Below are 26,613 nucleotides of genomic sequence, written 5' to 3'. Positions count from 1 at the left end.
GAAGAAAGCCAGTTACTTTGTGAATATCAAAGGCAGAGAGGAGGCAAGGGAAGCCGACTTACGCAGTCCAGGGGAGGCTCGTTAGCAGTCAGCGGCGGGCCTGCAAGAACAGAGCGGCGACGTTAGCGTGAAACCCCTGGTTCCCCCACAAACCCAGTGCTCATTCCAATGAATCTTCCTCGACTGTAATTGCTCACAATGAAGCGCCTACTGTCCTCACTCTTTGTGCTGCTCTTGCAAAACAGGGGCGATGGGAAAGGAGGAAAGGAAATCAGACCCAAACAAAGGGGCCTCCCCCTTTCCATCCACAGCAGGTTCCCATCCTCAGGGAAGGAGGCGGACCCTCCCCCCATCGAGGGCCCCTGAAGTAGCATCTCAGCCCACTGAGGGGCTGTCTCCTCTTCCCCCCTCCCCTGAAGGCACAACACGATGCATTTGCAGTTATCTGTCCACACGTCGGTCCCCTTAGACAGACTGCACCCGAATGCTTTGAGGGCCTGGTCATATGTATGCATCTCCAGCCCCAGGCACAAGGCTCAATACTGACCAGGTGGGTTCCTGATAGGCGTTTGCTGAATGAATATTGTTCAGTGGAAGCTTCTCGACAGGCCACTCCCTCACTTGGACTTGTTTTATGAAAGGTGCCTGAAGGTCGCCCGGTGCACGCAGTGTCCTGTGGTTTACATTTTACCCTCAGTCTGTGCAAAACCACCCAGTGCTCACAGGGCCTGCAGGCTTTTTTTTTTTTTTGCTTCCTCATAGACTTCATTTTCCTAAATCACACTCCAGCTTCATGCTGTTAGTCTGCTTTAGGAACATTATATGCGGAAAATGTTCTTATCACAGTCTTTTTATTAGTGCACGTGTGAGAAGTTTCTAGCAGGTGTCAGGACCAGAAGCTGCGCTTCTTAGCAACTGGTTTGCTTTGATTTAATGGAAAACACCAGCCCTGTGAGAGATTCTATTTCCCCTCCTCCTTGGCTGCTAAAAACCTCAGGGCAAATGTCTGGCCTGCGTCCAGGGGCTGTAAGGGACTGGGGTATGACGTACTTCTACATCTGGGTCTGGCTTCATCATTTTTAAAAAACTCTGTCCTTTTACCTTGAATTCTCCTGCCAAACCAAAGGATGAAACTCAGAGCTGTGCCTGTGTCACCACTCCCCAGTCTCTGGGGGGGCGGAATGTGTAAATTGGGGAAAGTTGGGCTCAGTGGAAACGCAGCTCTCTGGTTTGGAGGACCCTGCGCGGGGGAGTGTTAATGAGCCAAAGCGAGTCTCCTGGAGTTGATGAGACGGGAGGTGCAGCGCCCCCTGGTGGTAGGACTAGCAGCTATCACCACCCTGGGGCGCTAATGACACCTGTCCCAGCAGGATCACGCCCCCACTGAGGTCCCTGGAAAAGAAACCCACAGGTTTCTCAGGCCCTTCAGAGTGGCAGTTTGTACTGTCCCCTGAATTGAGACAGGCTGGCCCTCTGGACACTCCACGCTCTCGCTCTGGCCTCAGGGGCTGGCCAGAGACAGAGGACCCCAAAGCCCTTAGTGCTAACCGAAGCCACTGGGCTAAAGGAGAGTGTTTGGAAAACGACCTCCTTTAATCCACATTGGACTGTGACGTGGGCCAGAAAGAAGCCTGTGTTTTATTAAGGCGACTAGCGTTGTAGATTCTGCGTGATAGACACGAGCCCCGCCAATTCATGCAGGCCTTTCAGTTTCTCCGCAGCAGGGACCGAGAGAGCCAATAAATACGTCATTCCCGGCCCGGGGGCCTGCCTCCCAAGGCAGGGGCGAGGTCTCCGGCTCTTGATGGCTCCTATGCCTCGTTAAGCGCAGGACAAATGAACAGTCGGCTGGGAATTGTAGGGAGGGGTGCGGTGGGAACACCCCAGAGCTGGAACCAGCCGCAAAGCTTCAGGCCCAACCTGCCTCCCCCTCTTGCCGCGTCAACTGGAGCTTGACCCTTCCTCCTGCCCGACCCCAGGTCCCACCGAATGGGCACCCCCAAACGCCCCCAAGTCTCCGAGTCTCCCCAGAAGTGAAGGACAGGCTGGCTTCCCAGAGAGCCGTTTCCCAGCAAGATGAATGGAGCTGCTTTCACGTCGCCCTCCTGGAGAAGTTACGCTCAGGCTGTGGCTGCGCAGGGCCATCCATCACCGCGACACCAGCGGCCCCCGCGTGCCCCTCCAGGAAGCGCCTCTCTACAAACGACAGCGTCCCCTTGAGCGGTATTGTTAAGAGGGACACGAAGATGAATGCGTGTCCTGTGAGGCTCAGGGCTTTCCCGACGGGCAGGAAGCACGGGGCCCAGGCTTCGGCCGTCAACCTGGACGCCCCCTCTCATGCCCACAGAGGCGTGAGAGGCGCATGGTCAGTGCCCGTCCAGTTAAGGCCCCCAACCATTTTCATCTTGGGTGCTTAAAAAAAAGGGAAATGAGAAGAAGCGGATCCCCGGTATAAACTGCTTTCTACCCACGTTCCTACGTGATAGTCACACTGTAGTTTGGAAACTACTGAGGTGGAAGCTCCGAGTCCCTCCCACTGGAAGATGGGCCATGAAGAGAGAGACTCTCGGACCGTCAACACTCCGTGAACCTGAGCCCCCGAGGCGCAGGGCCGGTGCCTCCTCCACGCCCATTTGCTACCCGGTCAGGGCCAGGGAGCTATGGGACGGTCACACTGGGGGAAATGCCCCAAGTAGAACCAACTTTCGTTTCCTCTCTTCACAAGGCTTCTGAGGGAGGGGTGAGAGAGAGGTGCGGGAGGGTTCCGGCCCCCCAACTCCAGACGCCCCCAGCTGGATCTACTCAAATAGGTGGTGAAAGCAAAAGGCCATGAGTTCCAGGTGCCCGCCGCGAGCGCTCCGCGGCCGACAGCCGAGCCCCCACCTGCTCCCCTTTCTTCTCAGCACCAGGCCCCCGAGGCCGGCTGGGCGCATGCTGCCTGGAGTCGCACGTCTCACACGTCAGATGCCCCGGCAGCTACGCGTGGCCGCGGGTCCAGCTGGGGTGCATGTTAGAGCTGGGGCGTCAACTCAGCTGCCAGGAAGCGTCCCTGAGGGAAGCTGTGTGCTGTCCAGTCCTTCCTTTTCTCCCCTGTCTCTCCTGCTGTCCCGGTCACGGATGTCACTATTGGAGGCCATGGGACAAAATCCCATTGCAGGACAACGCAAGGGCGGGAGCGAGAGCTCTGAGGACTTCAAGGAGCAGAACCGCCCAACAGCCTCGGACGGCAAACCGCTAGAGCCGACTTACACGCGAACAAAAATAAACACCCGCCACGCTGAGGCCTCGCGGTTTCCTTTCTAAAGTGTCTTGCGGCCGTTCGTGCTTTACCAGCTTTGGAGTTCACCAAAAGCGTGGCAGGGCCTCTGATCCAAGGCAGGAGCCCACGTTTCAGGGAAGCTGAGTGAGAAGTTCCGGGTTCGAACCCCAAGCGTGTCCCTTTCTGGCTGTGGGGCCTTGGGCAAGCTTAGGAGCCTCGGTCAACTAACATTACCCTGTGGAATGGGGATGACAGTCTCTACCCCAAATAGCTGTGCAGAAGTTAAAAAATGGAAGTCCCTGGCTCAGTGCCCCGCCAATGAACTGCTGTGCTCTGTGTTTCACGTCTTTTCAAGGTCACCTTCACGACCAAGTCTTTTTCACACAGTCCAGATTCTTAGTTCTCTCTGCTTTCGTATCTGTGGTAGGAAACTGTTTGCGATTTAATGCTCATTTTAAAACAAAACATGAATCCTTTTCAACGTCGAACTATGTGGACGTGCACCTGTTGCATTCTTTGCACGGGTTCTTCAGGCTGGGGCCCCTTCCAGCTGTGGGGCTCAGAGAGTCAGGGACCATCACCATCTGGTTGGTCTTATTTTTTAAAATTTATTTTAGGGAGAGTGGAAGGGAGGGTGTCAGAGAGAGAGAGAGAAACATCGATGTGAGAGAGACACATCGACTGGCTGCCTCCAGCATGGGCCCTGACCAGGGCCGGGGATTGAACTTGCAACCCAGATGCATGCTCTCAATCAGGAATCGAACCCAAGACCCTTCGATGCCTGTGCCTACGCTCTACCACTGGGCCACACTGGCCAGGGCGATCTTCTCATTTTAAAGATGAACAGAATGGAGGCCAGATGTTTGGTGCACAGCACCACGTGTGCTGTGATGGATTTGGCTTCTCCTCTGTTTACCTGATCTATGCAGTGAGCTTGGTAAAATCACCTCCCGGCAGCTAAATGATACCAGGGTGTCAAACGCCTGGCCCACGCTAGGGACCTGACTCGATAGATGTTAGCTGCTTTCCATTTCCTCTCCATCTCAGGTCCTAGAACTTGCTGATGTCACGAGAGGACCAGCATTCAAATTCTGGACTCTGGACTCACAGCCTTGGTTCTTTCATGTGACTTGGTTCTTTCAAGTCACACTGTGCGGACTTTCTCGCTTTTTACCTTTTAGGAATCAAAGGTATTTGGGGACAGAGGCATCAACCTGATCTCCTCTCACCATGATGAGAACTGGGATCGTTCACACCCTGTACCCTGGCAGGTCCCAAGCCCTAGGCCATCAGTCTATGGCTATAGGTAGAGGCAGGAATGAACTCCTTTATGTTCATCTTCGCTGTCTCTGAGTAAAATGTTACAGTGTCCATGAGCCCTGGCAGCATGACTTGTACTCGGGAAGAGAGAAATGAGAGCAGGGAAGCGAAGGAAGGGGGGAGAGGAGACAGAAGTAGAGATGCTGCGGGTTATACACATCCGTGTGTCTGTTCCATCTGCCTGTTACGATACACGTGCATCTACATATCTGTTTGTGTCTTCCATCTGTCTGTCATCTATCAATCATCTATCTATCTATCTATCTATCTATCTATCTATCTATCTATCTATCTATCTATCATCTATCTATCTATCATCTCTCTATCTCTCTATCTATCATCTATATCTATATCTATCTATCTCTATCTATCATCTATATCTACATCTATATCTATCTATCTATTATCTATCTATCTATCTATCTATCTATCTATCTATCTATCTATCTATCTATTATCTATCTATCTATCTATCTATCTATCTATCTATCTATCTATCTATCATCTATCTATCTATCATCTGTCTATGTATCTATCACCTATCTATCTGTCATCCATCTCTACCAGCTTAGTCATTTAGCTCTTTTTGGTATTTCACTTTCATTCACTGAACCACAGTCTCCTGATCTGAAGATTGTGAGTTGTGAATTTCAAGCACTAACAGTCCAAACTCACAGAAATAGCTAGATGGGAGACATTTATTGGTGAGTTGGGGGAACAGTATTAATGTTCTCATTGGGTGGCCCTTGAGAATTCAATTCCCTTCTCTAGTTCTTAATCCCCTTGCCTGGAAAGAGTGGTCTTAGAATCTCAGACTTGCCGAGTCCTCGGGACCTTTTATCTTCATTTTAAAAACACACACACCTAGCCCGGCCAGGCGCGGCTCAGCGGTTGAGCATCGACCTAGGATCCAGGAGACTGTGGTTTGATTCTAGGTCAGGGCACATGCCCGGGTTGTGGGCTTGATCCCCAGTCGGGGGCGTGCAGGAGGCAGCCAATCAGTGATGAATCTCTCATCACTGATGTTTCTATATCTCTCTCCCTTCCTCTCTCTGAAATCTATATATTTGAAAACAACAACAACAAAAACCCCCACATACACCTGTACCCAAAGCTGGTTATAGTATCTGTCACAGGAAGAACTACTACCGACTGCTTGAATGAATGGATGGATGACAGATAAATGCATGAATGGCGAGAGGTAAGGCAGCTGCTTGTCATTCTTGTTCATGGGAGATCTCCAGAAATTCAAGTGAGATTTCCCGAGACAGTTGTTGCCTGGAGAACTGACCGCAGCTACTTGGTGGGGACAGCCTTGACACTTTCTTTTTGCTTCAAGCAGTGGTTCTTAAAAGACCACCCTAGAACCACCTGAATTGGAATGATCTTGTTAAAATGAGAGATTCCTGATCTTGGAATAAGCCTGCCGAAGCAGGAGCCAGGGCGGGGCGAGAACATGTGTTTTTAACGGTTGTGATTCGGATACACACTGAATTTTGAATACCATTCTTAATCCTTGGGTTGGGCAATCTTGCACGATTTGCAATCTTTTCCTGTGCTCACCAGAACTGGGGAAACACCTTTGCCCAGGATTCCAGCCGTCAGCTTCTCAGTTTGTTTGCCCACCGGTTTCTGCTGGGAACGGGCCTCTGCCCATTAAAGCAGGGGCTGCGATATCCAGGAAGGACCAGCAGGAGGCACCAGCTGCTCACATATTCCCGACCTGCCCTTTCTTCCCCTAGTTCCAAAACCTACTCATTTTTCTTTTAAAAGGGGGAAAAAAAAACCCAACCTTCAAGACCGCTTTCTTCAGAAAACCAAAAGCAAAACAAAACAAGTGTTTCTGGACAAAACGGAGCCTCTCCTCTGTGTGAGTCCACGTCATCAGCGTTTTTATTGTGTTTGGCGACTGAAGACAGAACGGCCCAGTTTCTAAGTAGGGCATCTTCTCCTATTTCATTCTTTATTCAGCCGGAGGAGGAAAGCCCCTGAGTTGGCTTTATGGAGACACGTGGCACTGTCCTCTGTATGTCAGCCTCACAGAGGGATCCGCATCGACAGGTCGTCAAGTCTGAGTACGTGTCTGTCTGCTCCGGGCCTGGAGCATTCTTCATATTTGCATAGATGGTTTTTAGTATGTAAACATATATGCTAGATAGATCGCTTTCAGTAGAAGAATTAAGATATAGGTAAGCAAAAAAGAATGAAAACACAGTATTCTCTCATATCGATGCCCCACCATATTTTCAAGTAATCCCATGGCAAAAAAAATCACAGACAATTTAAAAGAACCTGGGAACGTCATAAATATCCCCGTGACGAGCAGTCTCTCATGTCAGTCGTATGTGCATCCTAGCTGTATGAGTCCTGCTAGAGTTGAGTAGACACCCGCGGTGCTTGGCAAGCGTGCGGGGCGGGGCGGAGTGCCTTGGGCAGGGCATGGACTCCAGTGCATGTGGGCAGGGTGAGCAGCTGTATTTTAGTGGACATTTTGGAGGTTTAGATTGGTTTTCTTTTCCCTGTTCGTGTCTCTAGAAGGTTGTTGATGAGATGGAATAGCCACCTGCCAGTTTCTGTCTACCTAGTGCAGGTGAACAGCAAGGTCAAAGGGAGAGGCGTGCAGGCCCCACGTTTATAATTCAGCAGCCACAGCAGGAGCCACCCCCTTTAGCATTTTCTACAGCTCCCCCTGCCCCAGGACTCCGAGTAGATGGTGGGATGGGGCATATTTGAGACCAAAACTCCAGTACAATTTGGAAGCATTGACCTGAGAAAATGTAACCTCTGTTAGGCCCTGGCTGGGAAGCTTGATAAGAGCATGTTCTGTGGGAGGGCTCAGAGCTGGGTGCCGGTTTTTCATGTAAATTCACACTTGCAATTTTTATTTTACTTTCCCCTGTTCTCCCCATTGCTACGTGGGACATGCTGAGTGCCGGTAAAATGCCTCAACGTGCACCATAAGCAGCCTTTCGAATTCAGTCCCTGATTGCATCACTCCCTGTCATCCCATCTCGGCTTCACATACTTCCTCGCGTTGGTTTCTCTTTTTTCCTGTCTCATGCCAGTCGTCACTGGCCACCAGCTTTCTAGGGAAGTTCTATGGGACTTTCCTTGAAATTATATACACACATGTTTCATTGTTTACAAGTCCTCACCTGAGGACACGTTTAGAGAGAGGAAGAGAGAGAGAAAGAGAGAGAGAGACATCGATGTGAGAGAGAAACATAGATCGGTTGCTTTACATACGAGCCCCGACCAGGGATTGAACCTGCAACCCAGGTATGTACCTGGGAATCGAACTGCAGCCTTTTGGTGGACAGGACAACGCTCAACTAGCTGAGCCACTCCAGCCGGGCTCCTTGAAATTGTAATGCTCCAAGGGGAACAGTACATCCTCTTAGTCACACTTGCAGGGGCTCCTATAGGTGCCAAGTACCAGGAGCGAGGCTCTGAGAAGACACCAGAGGAGCATAAAGTGTGGTTTCTGACCCATTCACCCACCTGACACGTATTCTGGGGAGAACGCATCACACCGAGTCCAGCTGAGCGAACACTCACGAGTAGCTGCAATACTGGCACTTAGACTCCTACCCACTCTACAGACAAGGAACTCAGGCCTGGGGGGATCTGTGCCCCTCCCCAGGCTACACAGCTGCCAGGTGGAGAGACAGGGCTCCCGCTGGCTCGGCCAGGTCCCAGCGCTGTGGAAGTCACAGCCAGGCTGCCCCCTGGGAGCAGGCCCAGGGAAAGGCCATACATGAGCCATCGAACAGGCCAGTGGTTTTTACCAGACAGAAAGACAAGGAAGATAGGAAGAGTCGGACAGGCTGGTGCTGACATTCCCACCGCCTCGGGGACCACGGGCCCCTGACTCACCTGGGGCACTTCTGACTTGAGGCCAGGACCTAGGGCAGAACAGAGAAGCAGGGTGAGTGTCAGTAAGCTGCAGGTTCACAGACCTTCCCGAGAGGGGGCCGGTTATCAAGGAGCGATTTCTCAATATCTGCCTTGCTCTAGACCTAAAGGAACAGCTCATGACAGAGAACACAGAAAGTAGAAAACGTACGTGGAGGAAAGCAATCGGCAGCGTGGGTAGTGATTGGGCGAATTTTCACAGGTGCCCGCGCATACGAGGGTGGCACACACCCTCAAATATGCCGACGTGTGAGCACACACCAGGACGTGCAGGGGCCCGGTGTTACAAACATGTGTATCTTTAACTGTTGTATCTGGAGGGGCAGCTAGGGCCTGGCTAGTTTTCACTATTGTGAACATGGTTGCCACGTGCGTCCGCGCCTGCGTGTTTAACCTCATTGCTGAGTATTTCCACGGAGACACCCTGTCAAGTGCAACGAAGGGGACGGCGCTGTGGGCCTGCTAACCCCTCGTTCGCATCACCCGCCAGGTGCCTTCTACGGGGCCGCGCGGGTCCTACCCCAGTCCACAGGTGGGAAGGGGCCTCCCGCACCTCACCCCGTGAAACCCGTCTTTAAAACAGCCTCCGCACGTGGCACTTCGTTCCTGTCTCACTTCTTTGATGACCAGTGAGGCTGAATTAGTATCATTACCATTATCATTATTATTATTACCATTATAACTTTGAAACGGTTTTGAGCCATTTGCACTTCCTCTGTGACAAGTCACATGGGCGCGTCTTTGCCGTTTTCCAGCGAGCTCTTTGCGGGGCCGCCACCCCTGCCTTGGACAGTGTGCTTTGGCCGCACTTTTCCCCGACTCGGGGGCTGGGAAGCTGGAAGGACTCGGTTTCTGTGAGCGCCTTTGTGCCTTTAACAACGGGCCCTGGCATCCTCCTGTCCTCCGAGGATCCCAGAGTGCGTCACAGGAGCAATTAACTGAGCATCGCAACGCACGCGGTGTAAATATTTATGAGGCCTGGTTGGCGGCGGGGACACTGGGCACAGAACAGCGAAGCCGGGAGGTGTTGGTAACCAGGAGACCTCAGCCCGAGTCCAACCTCCAGCTCACGCGGTTGCCCTCCATTCACCATTTATACTCAGAACGACCTGCCGGGTAGCCAGGACTGTCCCAAGGTCACAGACAAGGGGACAGGGGATTCGGAGGCCCCACGATCTGCCCCTTCCCGGGGAGAGTGGGGGATTTGATGCCAGCCCCGAATCTCGCCCCCTCCCCTCCCCGGCCTGCAGGCAGTGGGGAGTCTGGCTTCCTGGGAACCCCGCAGCCACGGGGCTGGGGCCCTTGTGGTCCGCTCTTGGCCCCCTTCCAAGGCGCCTGAGATTGTGCAGAAGTGAACAGCAAACCGGCCAGCGAGGAGCCGGTCATTCACCCGGGGCCTGGGAGCGCTCTCTGACGCTTTCAACACATGGCCTGTCCGGGACATCCTGGTCTTTGATTAAGGCCTCAGAAGGCCCCTAGACCTGCAACTCATGCATGTGAAACAGAAATGATGAGGTTGTGAGTGTGCAGTGAGCCTAATGTGGGGGGCTGGGGACAGGGGGCGGGAGCCTGTTGTGAGCCATGCCCAGGTCTTCTCAGGCCCTAGAGAACCGCAGCCTTTAATCAGGATTCCGTCTGGTTTCTTATCTTGGCCTCACCTGGTGTTTAGAATCAAAGACCATTATGCTAGAAAGCACCTTGGAGAAAATGCGGCTCCATTCCCTCTTCCCAGTTTTAGGCTCTTGGAGGCAGAAGGGGGGTCTTTTGACCCCTAAACAGAGTGGCTTCGAGGGGAGTGAGCTGTCCACAGGAGGAGAGGCTGGGCTTCTCCAGGGGGGACCCCACACTGCAGAAGGAGCTGAGCTAAAGCTAAAAGAATGCAGTGACTTCCCTAAAGTGGGACAGTGAGCTCCAGGCAGAGCGGGATTTGTCCGACCCTAAATCCCTTATTATTTACAAGCCTAGAGCAAGCAGTTACTTAGGCAGCAGCCTCCGAGTCCCAGAGACTCCGATTGTCAGGGCTGATGGAAAGTGGCTTATCTGATCCACTCTGCCGCCCGCGTGGCAGGAGGTGGGGTCCCCAGTGACGGCGCTCATCCACAGGTCAGTCCTCGGGGACTGTCACCCCAGGGCTCTCTGTGCGTCAGTGCAAGCCAGAGAATTAGCAGAGGCAGCTAATGACACAAGGCCCATGTGTCAGCAAAGCCGGGAGGACGGTGTTATTCCAGCTGAGCCCGGGAGGTGGGAGGGGAAGGAGAGGCCGAACCTGCACCCAGGCCTGGGAAGGACAGGGCGGGGTCGGAGGCACCTGGGCTCCACAGGTGCATCTGGCTGGAGTGCAGCTGACACTCTCTGAAGAGGCTCTGTGTTAACACTCTGCAGCTTGACAGCCTGGGGTGATTAATGAAAGATGCTGCTAGCAAACGTCATGGAGATTCGATGTTTTCTCAGTGCTCGAGCAAGGCCCATGTGTTAGTGGCTGCCTCCTGCCCGGGAACTGCAGGGGCGCACCCTGGGTGCTGTCCTCAGCAGCATCCATCACCCGGTCACGTGCCACGGGCCACAGCTGGACGGTGTTAAAGCTCTCTCCCCCCTGCTCCCTCCACATCTGGGCCTCAGTGAGGCAGGTCTTCCTCTGTATTTCTCATGTCCACATTTTGGCAGGGAATTCACAGGATATAAGATGACAGAGCTGACCTCCAGAGGTTGGTGGCTTTCAATATTTAAGGCTCCTTACAAATAAAGAGTTTTAATTTCTGAATTATTTAAAATTTTTAATATTTCATAGTAATTTAATGTTTAATAATTTTTCATTAAATTTTTTTATATGTTTTTATTGATTTCAGAGAGAGGAAGGGAAAGGGAGAGAGAGAGAAAAACATCAGTGATGAGAGAGTCATTGATCGGCTGCCTCCTGCACACCCCCTACTGAGGATGGAGCCCTCAACCCGGGCATGTGCCCTGACCAGGAATTGAACCGCAATCTCCTGGATCGTAGGTCGATGCTCAATCACTGAGACACACCAGCCGGGCAATAATTTTTATTTTTAATTAATCCCCCCCCCCCACTGCCTAGGAGAATTGACTCTGCAGAAGCAGGCCGGTGCAGGTGTCTTCTACTTATCCAGGGAACAAAGTTGGATGGTGTGTTGTTCCAGCCCCATAGAGACGGGACTTGGTCCTGTCTCCAGGGTCCCTGTCCCGGCATGGGGACCAATTTCTCATTGCCCCCTGTGTGTAGAGCGTGGGGTCCCTCTGGGTCTCCCCAGGCACCCATGCTGGTCCAGGATGCGCCAGCAAAGCCCTCGGGAAATGGCCAGGGTGACTTCACCCTGCCGCTGTCTCCCTCTCCCGAGCCTCCCAGGTGAACTGGCTCAGCCCCGTGTCTCATCTGCTAGAATATTCATCAGTCCTGCCCCTGACATAAAAACACTACTTTAGAATAAGAGCTTCTAATGTTTGGAAGACAATGGATATTTTTGAGAGTTGCCAAACTCAGTTTTAATGTAAGTCCATTACCTTCATCTCTGTCCCTGAATGTCTGCACCGGAAGCCATTCCACCGGACCCTCCTGGCGATTTGTGGTGGGCAGAATCGTGGTATCAATTTCAGGGCATTATGGAGTAAATGCTGCACCAAATGGGACCAGGACTTAAACCTTTCCCTCTGCAGATGGACGGATGGAGGCCCAGGTTCCCTGATGGAGGAGATCTCCATGGGGTCCCTTCTCACCCTCCTTCCTCTCCACCACCGGGCAGGGGTGGGGTGGGTTGCAGCAGGGAGCTGTGGGAGCTCAGGCTTGGGAATGTGCGGTGTGCTCAGAGGGGAGGGAGTGGAAGGGATTAGCTCAGAGGACTGTGCCCGCCTGTGGGCAGTGTGGGATGCTCAGAGCCGCAGCTCAGAAAAGTAATGTAGGGGCAGGTGCGATGCCCTGGAGAGGGCAGGGCTGGGATGGAACAGTCTACGTAAGAAGCAGTGACAGCCTGCCCAGTGACAGTGAGTGTGGCCACCAAAGCCTCCTCTGACCATCTGGCACCTGGCCAATGGAACCCACACTCACGTAATCTGAACACAGTACATTGGGGTTTCTTAAACTTCCTGCCCTGGGCCCCCAGGTCCTGAAAAGGAGACCAGGTACCTAATACAGTGTCTGGAATGTGGCCCCTACACAGAAATATGTTTTATGAGCATGAATGAATGAATGAATGCACACGTCCAGGGAAGCGAAGATAAGAGGGGCATCTCCAGAGTAAGAGAGCCTACAGGCGCGTCGGAGACCAAGTCTGGGTCTGGCACGTTCCTGTCTATCCCAACAAGGCCTCCAGTCCACACACAGCAGGAGCCTGGTCCACATGTGTGCACACGTCCCACGTAAATACCCCAGAAATTGGTTCTACCTTGTTTTTTGTGACATGCAAGATTGGAGAGTGTCTCCGAGCCTGTGCTCCTCTGAGGCAGATGAAATTCACACCGAGGTGGAATCGGGTCAGGGCTCGTCTTTCGTAAGTGAACAGCTGGGTTCATGCCTTGTCAGAGGAAGCCTGCCTTTGTTTCAACAACCTTTTTTCTATTTAATTAAAAAAATATTTGGCCCTTGCTGGGTGGCTCAGTTGGTTGGAGCATCGTCTTGTCCACCAAAAAGTTGCGGGTTCGATCCCAGTTGAGGAGCCATCAGCTTGCGAGATCTTCAGGAGGACACTACTTTCTGCACAGTGAGGGGGGCAAGAGGGAGCAGAGGTGATTCTTATGGGTCTCTTGGTGCCAGGGATTCCCAGGGCAGCTGGAGGACAGGCAGGGCAGAACCAGAGCTGCCAAGAGCAGACAAGCAGCCGTGGCCACCGGCTTGTCTCTGGAAGGCCCGGCAGGGGGCCTCCTAGTGCACAGAACAGAACAGGGCCGAGGCTCCTAAAAGATGAGGACTGGCCCCTGTGGGCCCTGAGAAGTTACAGCCACCTGCACCTAGTGCCCCTGGGATGAACTCTTGTGCAGATCTTAGCGGCAGAAGGAAAACATCAGTAGCCAATGAGGTGATGCACTGGGAAGGATTTGAATGTGCAAAGTGTGGGTGATACTGTTGACAAGGGCACGGCCAGCGGAGAACAGGAAAGGAGGGAGGCCCGCACTTGGAATGTGAAGACTCGGCTTGAGCCCTGGCTCTGCTGCTCGCTAGCACATGAACTTGGGCCAGCCCTTAGCTCCCCTGGGCTCCCACAGGGCCTGTGTCTGGGTCTGTTACTGCTCACGCACAGTGTCTTCTGATCCATTATATATTCTTTTTTTTTAAAAAATATATCTTTATTGATTTCAGAGAGAGGAAGGGAGAAGTGAGAGAGAGATAGAAACATCAATGATGAGAGAGTCATTGCTCGGCTGCCTCGTGCATGCCCCCCGACTAGGGATTGAGCCCGAACCCGGGCCTGTGCCCTGACCGGGAATCGAACCACAATCTCCTGGATGCTAGGTCGATGCTCAACCGCTGAGCCACGCCCATCCATGCTGTTATATGTTCTTTATATGTCTCCCCCAAAGCCTTGGCCTGAGCATCTTGATGGCAGGGGCTGTGTCTTCATCTCCAGTCTTCCAGTCCCCAGGACAGTGATCTCTCCCAGGTGGGAGGATGCTCTCCCCACCTCTCTCTTGCCCTCTCGCACCTGGTCCCCATCCTCTGTCTTCCTCTGTCCATCCCATGTACTGTGATGTAGAGGGTGGGGACAGAGCAAGCGCTGGGTCCAGGGGCCTCCTCCTCTAGCTCCAAAGCCTGCACTCTTGGTAACGATGCTCTAAGCCGAGGTTCTCAAATGCGAATGGGAGGGCTCCTGGGCCCCAACACCCGAGATTATGATTGGCAGGCGGGGCCTGAGAATCCGGATTTTAAGAAGTTCCCAGGTGACGCCGACACGGGTTTAGGGACCACGCTCTAGGAGCCACCTCTGTGCGGCTTCCTTGTCGTGGGCGTGGACTCTCTCCTCTGGAGTGTAAGGCCCCTGCCCACCTTCAGAGTGGAGGCTGTGGACGCGAGCGCAGGGAGACTCACAGGACAGAAAACGAAATTCACAGGGACACGCTGACACGAAATAGAGCTGGGATAGCTTAGAGCCCAGGAAGGGACTCGATGGGGCTAGACTCTGAATGCAAACCCCTCTGTTGCTCTGGGATTGGGACTGAAACATGTCACCTCCCCCAGTCTCTCTTTGCTCACCTACTCCAAGCCCTGGGCTCATGACCCCTGCCCCGCCAGTTGCCACCATCAAACACGGATGAGTCTCTGCATGGAGGGTGGGAACATTGGTTCAGCAGTTACTGAAGTAAGACTGTAGACCCAAATATATAGTTTTCAGACATTTTGATTTGATTTATGTACCTCAAATGCTAATTTGTATTTACACGATACTTTCATTATGAAATACGCAGCAGTACAGAGATGTGTGTGAATGTGGGGGATTTTTTTTTTAACTGGGTTTATAAATGGTTTGGAACAGGTTGCAGCAACATCATCGGCTGCTCTTTTTAATACATCTTGAGCGTGCTGTGACACATCCCGAAATAATCTGCTTCGGAAAAAAGCACCGCTCTCCCTTCCCCTCCCGAATGCGAGTGTAAATACTACTTTGATGCATGTAATCGCCGCAGCCATCTCCGACTGAGGGATGGCTCCCAACCCTCCCATCTCCTGCCTCTCGCTATTGTCAAGGAATAAGAGAAATGGGCTTAAAATGCATTATTTAAATGGATTTAATGTAAACATTGAAGTCTGAGAACAGCCACAAATTTTCCTTTGCCTAATGTGGTCCTGGAAATATTTCATTGTTCAGTCTCACAGGCATCCATTCACTCTGCTCTGGAAAACCATTTCTTCCAGCAAATCTCAGGGTCCCAAGAATGCTCCTTGTGCCCAGCACACGGTAGGGAATGAATGCATGTTTGGCGATTGACTGGAATTGGGGTAGGTTAGGATTCGAGAACTGGTGGAGCACACGGAGGCCTCGGGCGGCTCTGGGCACGGACGGCTCCCGCAGCCCTGCTGAGGGGCTGTGGTCTCCCTGCATCCAGGCTCAGGTGGCTGGTCCATGACAGGGCTGGACCTGACTTTGGGACCGGTCTCTTGTCCATGGTTTCAGCACCTTCGCCCTCCATTCCGAGTTTTAACTTGGCCGTGAGCCCCTTGGAGCCAGGACTTGCTTTCATCTCTGCATTTTCAGTAGCCTGTGCAGGTCTTGACATCACAATCGCTCAGTAAATGTCTTGCTCAGTTGGACAAAGAAAAGGAGCCATATAGGCAGGCGGCTCGCTCTAGTCTCCTTGCTCATGAGACCTGGCAGTGGACTCTCGGCCTGACCCACCCATGAGCTATCATCTAAGTCATTCATCGGCTGGAGAATGGAAGGTTCCCTCTCGGTGGCGCCTCTTGGGCTGTTTAGAGCCCTGGAGGGGTGATGGAAATAGTCCTGGTCTGAAATGCTATGATTGCTGGGGGTCTTCTCAACCTGCACCTGCATCTGCATCATACATGTGCTGGTAGGTCAGCCACAGCAAGTCCCCTCACGTCACCTCGAAGGTCACTGTCAGCAATGCAGTTCTATCACATTGACTGTGTGCATGCATGCGTGTCCGTGTATGTGTATGTGTGTGTGCAAGAGAGATGGTCAGCTTGTTTGCCACGAATCAATTCTCCCCTCCTCTATTAATCTACAAGAAAACATGCTCACCTGTTTTTGGGCAGAGTGAAGTTCTGGAATTTCAGGTCACTGGATCCTTCTGGCGTTGCTCTTCTATTGCCCCTGGGAGGAAAGAAAATAGATTATAATCAGAAAATAGAAGCTAGGAGTAAAAAATTAAGTGCTTTCATTCATAAAAACAACTGCCTAGTCAGATTTCAGTAATTAACATCTCATACATATTTCCACATTTGTCTTTGCATTTCCATTAGAGTTAAAAAAAATCTGTGGTTTAAGTAATTCAATTACTTTGCATTTTTTGTTTAATGTAAGAGCTTTATTTTACAAGGGGCAGCACCATCTGTGTTAAAGGGTCTCCTGAGATTCCAGTTTGAGTCCAGCGTAGCCAACATGTATCGTGGTCATCTGCATGGTCCTCCACCTGCTGCCACCTGTCACTCTCTGTGTTAGCATCACCATGAACTTTAAGTTGGGCCTCCAGGAGATTTCTTTTTCTTTATACAATCCATGAGACTTAGAGTTCATGGAATTATTTTCTTCTTTATAAACCCACGGGATTTTTTCTCCCTGATATGATCAGGTTGATCAGTCCTGTGATTACCACTTTCTTAGTTTCTGTTACCATGCCCTCAGAAGGACAAGAATATATTGTTATTTTGGCATCTTTAGAGTCATCGCATTACCTTTTGTTTCTTCCCTAAATATTGAGCCATCCTGTATTAGTTACCTATTGCAGTGTATCAATATTATCACAAACTTTAACCACACACATTTATCATCTCCTAGTTCTTGTGGGTCCAGGAATATAGGGAAGGCTTTCCTGGGTCCTCTGTTTTAGGGTTTCTGTGGGGGCTGCAGTCAAGGTGTTGGGCAAGGTTTGGTTCTCATCTGAAAGCTCACCTGGGGAAGGACTGATTCTAAGAATCCTCAGTCGTTGGTAGGATTCAGATTCTTAGGGCCTGTTGAGCTGCAAGCCTCAGTTCTTTGCTTTCTCTTGGCTGCAGGCTGCCCTGTGTTTGGTCACACAGGCCTTCTTAACATGGGCACTTGCTTCATCAAAATGCACACCCCAAGGAGACAAGAGTAAAGTTGCAGTCTTATGGAAAACAATCAGGGATGCGACCTCCCACCAATTTTGCCATAGCCTATTGTTTAGAAGCAGTCTCAGTTCACAGGTAGGGGAGGAGATTACGTAGGGAGGGATGTGAGCACTGGGAGGTGAGATAATTGGGGGCCACACATTGCCACACACTCACTGGGAGTATGAGTAGAGATGATCCTTTTGCAACATCCAGAGGTTAAGAAATTTTTGTGTATGTGTGTGTGCACAAATTTACAAACCAAATCAGCTGGAACCTTTCTCCAGCCTATTTTTTAACCTTCTATGACTCCTAAAAATGTCAGGCCAATTTTTGAAAGTTTTTCAGCTAATTCTGGAAGATTCCAGCAAATACCAGAATAAACTGTTTCTCCAACTCTTGCCTAGGAGAGACCATTATAATCATTTCTGCAGCCGAATGCTGTACTTCTAACTCCCTTAAAATAGTCACCCCATCAGCTGTCACAAACAACTTCTCCAAGTGACTGACATCCATTTGGTTCATTCTGTTTGGTCCCTAAGTGGTATGAGTGGTTATTTTCCTGTACACGGCTTTTTAAAAATGTAGCAAATGCTTAGCACTCTCCCAGAGCACCTGAGCAGAGCTCAATTTCTTGGGAATTTGATGTGTCAGAGCCTGGATACTGGGTACCTTCTATGTGTTTGCACCGCTGAACTCAGAAAAAATCGATGGGCATGCACAGTCTTCTTGCCTCATGCATTTTTTAAAAAAGTTTAAATTTGAATATATTCATATAGGGTTTATTTCCTCCAGCTCATAAAGCCCCACCACTTACTCCTACTGCCTTACATTTTCATATGAGCTAACTGGCCCCAAAGTTTTGAGCTGGTGACTCTTCCCAGGGGAACATCCACTCAGAAATGAGTTGACCACAATGAGATGTTTTAATTACCACCCTTCACCCATTCTCACCTTCGTGATGGTTAATCCTATGTGTCAGCTTGGCTGGGCTGTGGTGCCCAGGTGTTTTGGGTGACGGCCCCTTTTCTAAGCCCCCAGCCCCATCCTGGACTCCTTTCCTTCCATGCCCTTGTCAACAGCCCCTGAAAGGCTGTCTCTGGTCTTGGGAACAAAGCCTCTGACTCGAGTCCTTTACTGACCTGAGATGAAATTGGGAAGTAGACCCTGGTGCCAGCCTCAAGTCAGATAGTTGTTGAGTAGCTGCTATGCGCTGGACATTGTACCAGGACTGGGCACACAGGTAGACAGGGCACAAAGGTCCCACTCTCAGGAAATCGGCAGCCAGCTGCGAGGGAACAACGCCAGCTAGAAGGGGCTCGTCCCCTCTGTCACAGCTTCTTTCCCCCAGCGTCCTACCTTTGCTTACTCCCAATTTCAATGGCTGCCAGGCTTCAGGCCCGTCCACCCGACCCTGAGCTGGCCTTCTTTTGGGCACAGCTCTGACAGCTGCCTGTTGGATTTACACCTGGCCGGGAGGTAGCCCTCACCGACCCTCCCTCAGGCCTCTCAGGTCCCTCCTCCAGCTTTGCTGGACTCAGAGAGAGGCTCAGCTTCTCTATAGAAATGGATCAGGCTTCGGTTTTCAGGGGTTGCCACCCACATGGTCAACCTCGGTGTACACATGTCCCCCCAAACCCTGGGTTCCTTTCACACCCCCCCCTCACACAGAAGGGCAGCCGAGGACATGTTTGTGCAGGAGAAGATCTGTAGGTGGAGTCAGGAACCTCTTGAGGGGATGACTCATGTTTATCAAGGCAGAAAATGGATCCAGAACATGCTAGAATAGACCAGCTCTGCCCACGGGTTGCAGATGCAGAGTGGAGGGTGGTGTCTGAATTTAGCTCCTTCCTTTGCCAGAGTTAGAGCTTTAAAGATCCCCCAAGCTCGGGGCTCGATGGAAAGATAGACGTCATCTGCCCGAGCCTGATAATTTCATAGGTGAGAAAACCTGGGCCCAGAGAAGTGAAATGACCAGCCCCCGCTGACCAGGCGCTGGCTCCGCGTGTGGGGCTGCAGGTCCCTGTCACTCGGCCTTGGCCTCCCCAGTGCTCGTCTTCTAATTGAGCCTTTTTATGGGCCTTCTACATAAATTCTCCTTTTTCTTTTAATCTTCTTGAGGAGAGAAAGAAAGACAAACGACAATCTAATTTAGAAAACAAGAGAGTAACCCCGAACCCTTTATGTCCGGGCATCAAGAAGCCCCATAAAGCGTCTTTCCTCTGCCCTTTCCTAATATTCTTCTTTATTACAGTTTCAGGCAGACAGCACTGTAATTTGACATCTACATACACATCAAAGTGGTCGCCCCCCAAAGTCTAGTTACTCTCCACCACCACACGTTCCTCTTTATGTTTCTGTTTAAATTTTCATTCAGTGAAAGAGAACAAATGAACCAAAGAAACAGAAGCCTTATGATTCATCTTTTCAAATGCTTTCTCCTTCCTTTGCTCTGTCCCGACTGTCAGGGATGTAGCTTCTAAGGGACCATCAGTGTATGTGACGAGAAAATATAATAACAACAGTGAGCCACTTTTTTATGGATCCATAGATGTGCGCAAAGAGGAATTAATTTATAGATGGTCATGCCTGAAAGATTCTGGAAGCCTGATGGAAAACAACATGGAAAAAGCCATATACGTATTTTTAAGAAAACTCTCAAAACAAAAACCCTGGTTCGTGCCTGGTACACAGGAGTGAAGGGACAGTGGGCCTTCTCCATGGTCTGCAGAGACCTGGGGAGGGCCTCATGTGTATGCGCATGAGGGGTTTCCAGAGAACAAGCCCCTGAGACAACAACCTTTTCCCCATCTCCAGGTCCAATACTTTCTGCCTCCAGAAGGTCCAAAGGAAGGAAGGGAAATCAAGGCAGGGAAGGGAAATAAGAGGGGCAGGGGCAGGTCTGCAATGGCCAGCTCCCGGGCTCGGCTGCACCGTCCCTCCTCCAGGAACGTCTAGCCCCATCGGCAGGAGTCTCATCGTGTCTCAGTTCCTCCCACCTGCCTGCCACGCTGCAGCCCAGGCCTCATTCTAAAACCCGGCGTTTCCACTGCCCGCAGCCGTAGTCATGTCCTGACCATGGCCCACCGGCCGTCCCTGGTCTGGTCCCTCTCCCCCTGGTCCCCTCTCTACGGCCCCCACTTAGCACTCCAATGGCAGCCACCACCAATGGCCTGTCCTGGGGTGGATCTGGTCCCTCAGATCTGTGTCTGAAAGCAGAGAAGGCAGCCGAGGAATATCCCCCCATGTCCCAGAGTTCCTACAACGAAGGGTCCACAGATTAATACCTAACGCAAGCATTCTCACTCCAGAGCATCTTGTTTTCCCCTCCCAGCAACTGAATGGGATTGAGAGAACTCAGGTATCCTGCCTACGTTCCTCACTGAAAAAATTACATGCGTGTATTTCTGTGTTCCCAGCTCTTAGCACTGGGCCCTGCCCACGGGAAGGGTTCAATACAGATGTGATGAGACAGAGCTGATATTTCATACCAGGTCTGTCCAATGCCATGGTCTGAGGAAGGAGTGTGAGTCTGAAATCGGTCCCTAGAACTAGGGGTCATGGACACAGCGATCTGAGATCCTACTAGGTGTCAACGCTCATCTCAGTTACTCCTGTGGATACGTTATACTTTACAGATGAAGAAAAGGGAGCCCAGAGAGGCCAAATACATTGCCTGTGGCCACATAGCAAGTGCTGGAGCCAGAATTTAATACCAGGCCTGTTGGACTCAAAGTCCACCTCTTTCTACTGCATCATGCTGGGCGTCATGGAAACGGAGATTGGCCAGGATCCCAGGCTTCCCCCAGGGCTGAGATGCTGCTCTTGGTACCCAGTTGCTTTCCCACCATGAGGAGCTCTGAGCCACAGCAGAACTATCTTAACATATTGTCTGGTGACATCGATTTGCAAGGCAGTTATCAAAGCATTTTCTTTAAGTCAGTAAAAAATAGAATATAATTTTGAAATTAGAAGATATTCTCTTAAAGTGTGTGGTGATCAATAAAATAATCAACAACAACAAAATCAGACCTGGAGAGCTAATCATTATAGCACCCCCCCCACTTCTGTGCTCCCCAGGGACTCTGACAGCATCACCAGAGCCTGGCGATGTTGAGATTTTGCTGTATTTTGAGAGCATTGTGAGAATTAAATGAAATAATGTGTACAAAATGCTAAGAACAGTGCTTGGAATATACTAAGTCCTCAATAAATACCTGGGCTGCAACTTTTAATCACAGTTAATTCAACAATATATTTCCCCCCTCCCCCCGAGTTCATAGGGTGGGTCAGGAATTGTTCTTGGGGGCTGGGGTACATCAGGGAACAGACAGAGTCTTGCCTGGAATAAAACAGGAACGGATCTCGGTGCTCGGGAAGGAGAAGCTGACAAATCAGAATGAACAGAAAAACGTGCCGGCGGGGTGACGGTTCCATGGGGTGGTCCAGGTGGGCCTCATGGAGCAAGCGACAGCTGGGAGAGGCACTGCGGGGCCAGCTATGGGGCGCCCGCAGGAAGAGAGCCCAGGCCCAGGGACGGGGGGGGGGGGGCGATGGTAGGGTTGGGGTTAGGGGGTGGGGTGGACAAAGCTGGGAAGTGGGAGCACATCTGGGGAGCTGTCAGGGGAGGGGGCCAGCATGGCTGAACAGCAGAGTGCGGGCACTGGGGGGGGTGGGGATAGATGGGGTGAGGTCTTGCAGTTACTGGGAGGCCACGGACTCCACAGAAGCACGAAGCCATGGCCCGGTCTTGGGGAGGGACATGCTGATACGGGTGATGTTCCCACAGGATCTCTCTGACTGCTGGGTGGGGAATGGAGGGACCCTTGGGGGATGAGCAGAAGCAGGGAGACCTTTGGGGAGGTTCTGAAGTGACCCAGGCAGGAGTGGATGCTGGCTGGGGCCTGGGGCCTGGGGTGGGGGAGTGAGAGAGGCGACCAGGGAGGCGTTGTTATCCCAGTAACAACAGCTGAGGCTTGGGCTGATTCCTCTTCCGACCCTGCTACCCAGAATTAATCTCGGCTTAATGTGGAAATCATTAAATGATAAAGAAGATGTGGTACATATACACAACGGGATGTTACTGAACTGGAAAAGGACTGAAATCTTGTCACTTGCGACAACATAGATGGACCTAGAGGGCATTATGCTAAGTAAAACAAGTCAGGCAGAAAAAGACAAATGCCGTCTGATTTCACTTAACACGTTGAACCTAAAAAACAAAATGAATGAACAGACAAAACAGAAACAGACTCAGATACAGAGGTCAGACTGACAGTTGCCAGGCAGTCCAGTGCCTCATTAAAGGGTGGTCCCTGGACCAGCATCATCATCTGTGAACTGGTTAGAAATGCAGATTCCGAGGCAGCCCCTCAGTCCTGCAGGCTGGGAATCTGCACCAGAGCCAGAGGCCCTGGGATCTGTGTGCACGTCACCTGGGGTAGGTTTAACATGACCTTGGGGAAGTCACTTGATTTCCTTCATTTTTCCAATCAGCCAAATGAAACCAGTAAGAACACTCGCTTCTCAGGCTGCTGTGAGAATGAGGTGAGTTAACACTGAAAAGCTGTGACTCACAACTGCTTCTCCTGGGTACCTGCTCGCTCACCAGAGAGGCCACCAGGTCACTGTTAGCTCTGGGTGCAGTAAGGGCAGAAACTGCAGTGAACCGGGGCCAGTGCTGTTCTGGGCACCTGCCCCGGATGTAGAGCCCCAGCACCTATGATGGGGGACCAGGGCGCGAGCTCCTAGTTACTGAGCAGGTGCACCGTCTAGTCCCAGTGGTCATCATTCTGCCCGTCCTCACAGTGACGCTGTGACGAAGGTACGACCAGCTCTGCTTTATAAAGAAGGAAATGAATCGTGGGGTCAAGTGCCTTTTCCAAGGTCAACTGGTAACTGGCAGTGCTCAGGAAAGCTCAGGGGTTTTTAACAGAAAGTCAGTTATGACAGGTCTTCAGCACGATCCCTGCAAGGGGAGGGAGGGAGACCGTCGACCCCGGGTCACCGGTGTGCTGGAGCGGCTCAGACTGCGCAGCAGAGCTGATGGTTCACATGTCGGGAGTATTGAAAGCCAGTTGTTAAACACAGCTGTTGTTAAGAATTAAATTATATAAAATTACAATTGAATAAATTATATTAAAATTAAAAGCAATAAAACACTCCGCAGGCACCACTCCCTAATTATTTTACTGCACTTTGCCATTAAACTACTGTCTGGGTGCTGTTTATGTCTAATGTGTCTGTATGATGGAAATATGCTACTGTCATCTTCCTGGCTCCACATCCAATGACCTCACACTGGTATTGAGTTTGGCCAGTGTGGGAACATTTACACCATAGAAATTGGCACATGCTACAGATCAGGGTGTGATTTTTTTGCTTCGTTGATAGACTAACTTAAGAAAATGATGGAGGGAATGTTAATAAAGCAGATTTAATTTAAAATTGTGTTATGTCTGTAGCTATAACATTGTGACTAGCACAAACACAGAGAAAACATTTTTCCAGGATTCAAAGGTTTTCTGCATCAGCAAAGAATTTGCTCACGTCACCGACATACTAGTGAGGTTCTGGCCCACTTCTTCGTTGTTTTACTTCTGTTTTACTCACTAATGTACAGAAAAATATCAATCACTATTGATATCAGAACTGTACTCATTTGTGAGTTGCAACCAGAGGTTGGCTAGGGATGTAAGAGTTCAGCAAAAATCAATGCAATAATTTTGTGAGAATCAATGAGCTATATGGAAATTTACAATACAAAATATGATATATTTCATTATTATTTATAAATTATATACTATACGTCCTTTGTATCTGTAAAATTTGTAACAAACTTGAGTACATATATATGCACATATATACATCCCTCCAGAGAGCTGTTTGCCAAACTTTTATAGAATTAACCAGAACACCTCTGGCTAACCCACCTGCACCATTGCCATTTATGGTGTCCTGTGGCAGAATGAGCTCGGCGTAGGTGCCCAAAAGAGCTGGTATATGACATGTCTGTGATCATACCCTGGGTTTCTGACCCAGGACAATGACATTACTGCCCTGAGTTGCATGTTTCTCTTCTCTAAAATGGGAGCAATAATAATATCTCAGTAAAGGTGATGTGAGGCCAGGTGCCCAGTAAAAGTTAATTCTATTCACTTTTCAAGTATAGGAACACAAAAGGAACAAAATCCCCGAGAATTAGGCTGCCTTGCTCCCTCCCATGCCTCCTACCCTCCCCTAATATCCTAATGACTTCAATGTGTTTCCTGTTCCCCAAGACCAACTCCCAGCTTCTATTGTTTATCGCTGGGGGAGCGTAAATCCAGGGCAGATCCACATTCAAATACCCCTTTTTTTCTTTCCCCTAAAAAAAATCTTTGTCAATAGGATTGAGGTGAGCAAAAGGGAAAGATCCACTATCTCCTATGCACTGAAATGTGGTGAGTATTGTAAGGTCCGGGTTTTTCATCATGGGGACCGTCAGCCGCTCATTTGAAATGACCTTTCTACCTTCATTTTCTTCTGTGTGAGGCGCTTAGTAGGTGTCCCAAACTCTCCTGTAATTTAAATTATAATTAGATAATGGTTGACATTTGCTCAGAGCATTAAAGATAAAGACTTTAACTAATGATTCCTGAGCTGAGCCAACTGTCTGAGGCTTATGGTTTGATCTCCCAGTAACCCCTGCAGGTTACTTTGTTTATCCTGAACCAGAGGGCCAGAAAGGAGAGAGGGAGAAAAGACTTGATTAGTTCCCCAGCAGGCTCCCTGTGTGGTTCGAACCCTGCCCATCTCTTCCATGTGTGGGCAACCAGGAGTGAAAGGACAGTTTCAGCTTTTGCTTTGAATCCTGGGCTGTAAGGAGAGGGGTGAGCAGGGACAGAGGGTAGCCGGGGGTGGTCCTCGTGTTAGAATCGCTAGCGTTTTACTCGTGCAGGAAGAGCCAACGAGCTCATACAAAAGAGTCAAGACTCTGGAGACAGTTTCTCAGACACAGATGTGCCACACGACCCAGCATTTCCACGCTTCGGTATCTACCCGAGAGAAATGAAGACCGACGTGCACACGAAGGCTTGCACACGGGTGTTCTGAGCAGCCTGAGTCACCAGAGCCCAGAATGGGAAGCAACCCACGTGTCCATCAACCGGCGAGCGGACAGACAGAGCGGGCGAATCCGTGCGATGGGACATTACTCGGCAACAGCAAGGACCAAACTACGCCATATGCTACGACATGGACAGGCCTCAAAAACACGCTAATTGAAAGAAGCCAGACACGAGAGGCTGCAGATTGTATGATTCCATTTACACGAAATGTCCGGAATAGGCAAGTCTATCGAGACGCAAAGTAGACTAGTGGTTGCCGGGGAGGAGGGAGGAGCTGAGGGACCGGCATTCACAGTCGATGGCTGCGAGAAATCTTACCAAGATGATGAAATTGTCCTAAAACTGACTTAGGGTGATAGTCACACAACCTGGAAAATGTACTAAAAGAAATTTATTGAATTGTATACTTGAAATGGGTGACTTACATGACATGCAAAGAATGCCTAAATACACTTGTTTACAAAAAGGTCCAGGAGAGCCCTGGCCAGTTTAGCTCAGTGCTTAGAGCGCTGGCCCTCAGACTGCAGGGTCCCAGGTTCGAGTCTAGCCAAGGGCATGGACCTCGGTTGCAGGCTCGATCCCCAGCCCTGGTTGGGGTGCATGTGGGAGGCAACCAATCGATGTGTCTCTCTCACACTGATGTTTCTCTCTCTCTCTTCCCCTCTCTCTGAAAAGTAATGGAAAAAATATCTTTGGGTGAGGATTGGGGGGGGAAGGTCTAGGAGAAAATGATACGTTGCCAGCCTCTGTTAGCTTTGATCACCCATCGGTGACCATCCAGGCTCTGTCCTTGCTCACAGAGAAGCCGTGAGCAACTCTGTGCTCTACCCCAGTGCTCGCCTCAGCTGAAACCCCTACAAGTCCTTCTGTAGCTGGACCTGCAGGGAGGCCCACGCCCACGGATCAGCGCTGTAATTCATCCTAAGGATGCCTGGCTATCTCAGGGGGCACCCGCCGGGGCCTTTTCACGCTAAATTAGAGGTAAGTGCAGTAACCACCTGTTAGGACAATAAACTCACTCTGGGTTTCAGGATCTTCGCGATTCTAAACCGGTCAGACTCATGAGCTGCTGCCCGCAAACCAGGAACAGACACCAGTGGGGCCTTTGGGAGCGTGTTTGGGTCCTAATCACGTGATCGATGCCTCTTTGGAAATAAAATTTCATGTTCTGAGCTTCCACCCTTCTCAGAGCACCATGGCTGCTTTCAGCGTGACAATGACAATGGCCTCACAAACTGGTCATTAGAATTAGCTTC

General features: G+C 50.7%; 1 protein-coding gene across 1 annotated transcript in view; it reads right to left on the bottom strand.

Moving 5' to 3' along the window:
- The window catches only part of CLNK (cytokine dependent hematopoietic cell linker), a 164,623-nt gene that overhangs the window by 44,653 nt on the left and 93,357 nt on the right, over positions 1-26,613 (bottom strand). Inside the window, exons 2-4 of the mRNA XM_087828874.1 lie at positions 16,201-16,272; positions 8,456-8,484; positions 63-100 (exon numbers count right to left, since the gene is read on the bottom strand). Coding sequence (XP_087685000.1) covers positions 63-100; positions 8,456-8,484; positions 16,201-16,272 — 139 coding nt within the window. The remainder of the gene's footprint in view (positions 1-62; positions 101-8,455; positions 8,485-16,200; positions 16,273-26,613) is intronic.

Source organism: Miniopterus natalensis, chromosome 1 (genome assembly GCF_054644295.1).
Source record: "Miniopterus natalensis isolate mMinNat1 chromosome 1, mMinNat1.hap1, whole genome shotgun sequence".
NCBI classification, from domain to species: Eukaryota; Metazoa; Chordata; class Mammalia; order Chiroptera; family Miniopteridae; genus Miniopterus; species Miniopterus natalensis.
The sequence above is the reverse complement of the archived record's forward strand: the minus strand, read 5'-3'. Positions and strand labels throughout refer to the sequence as shown.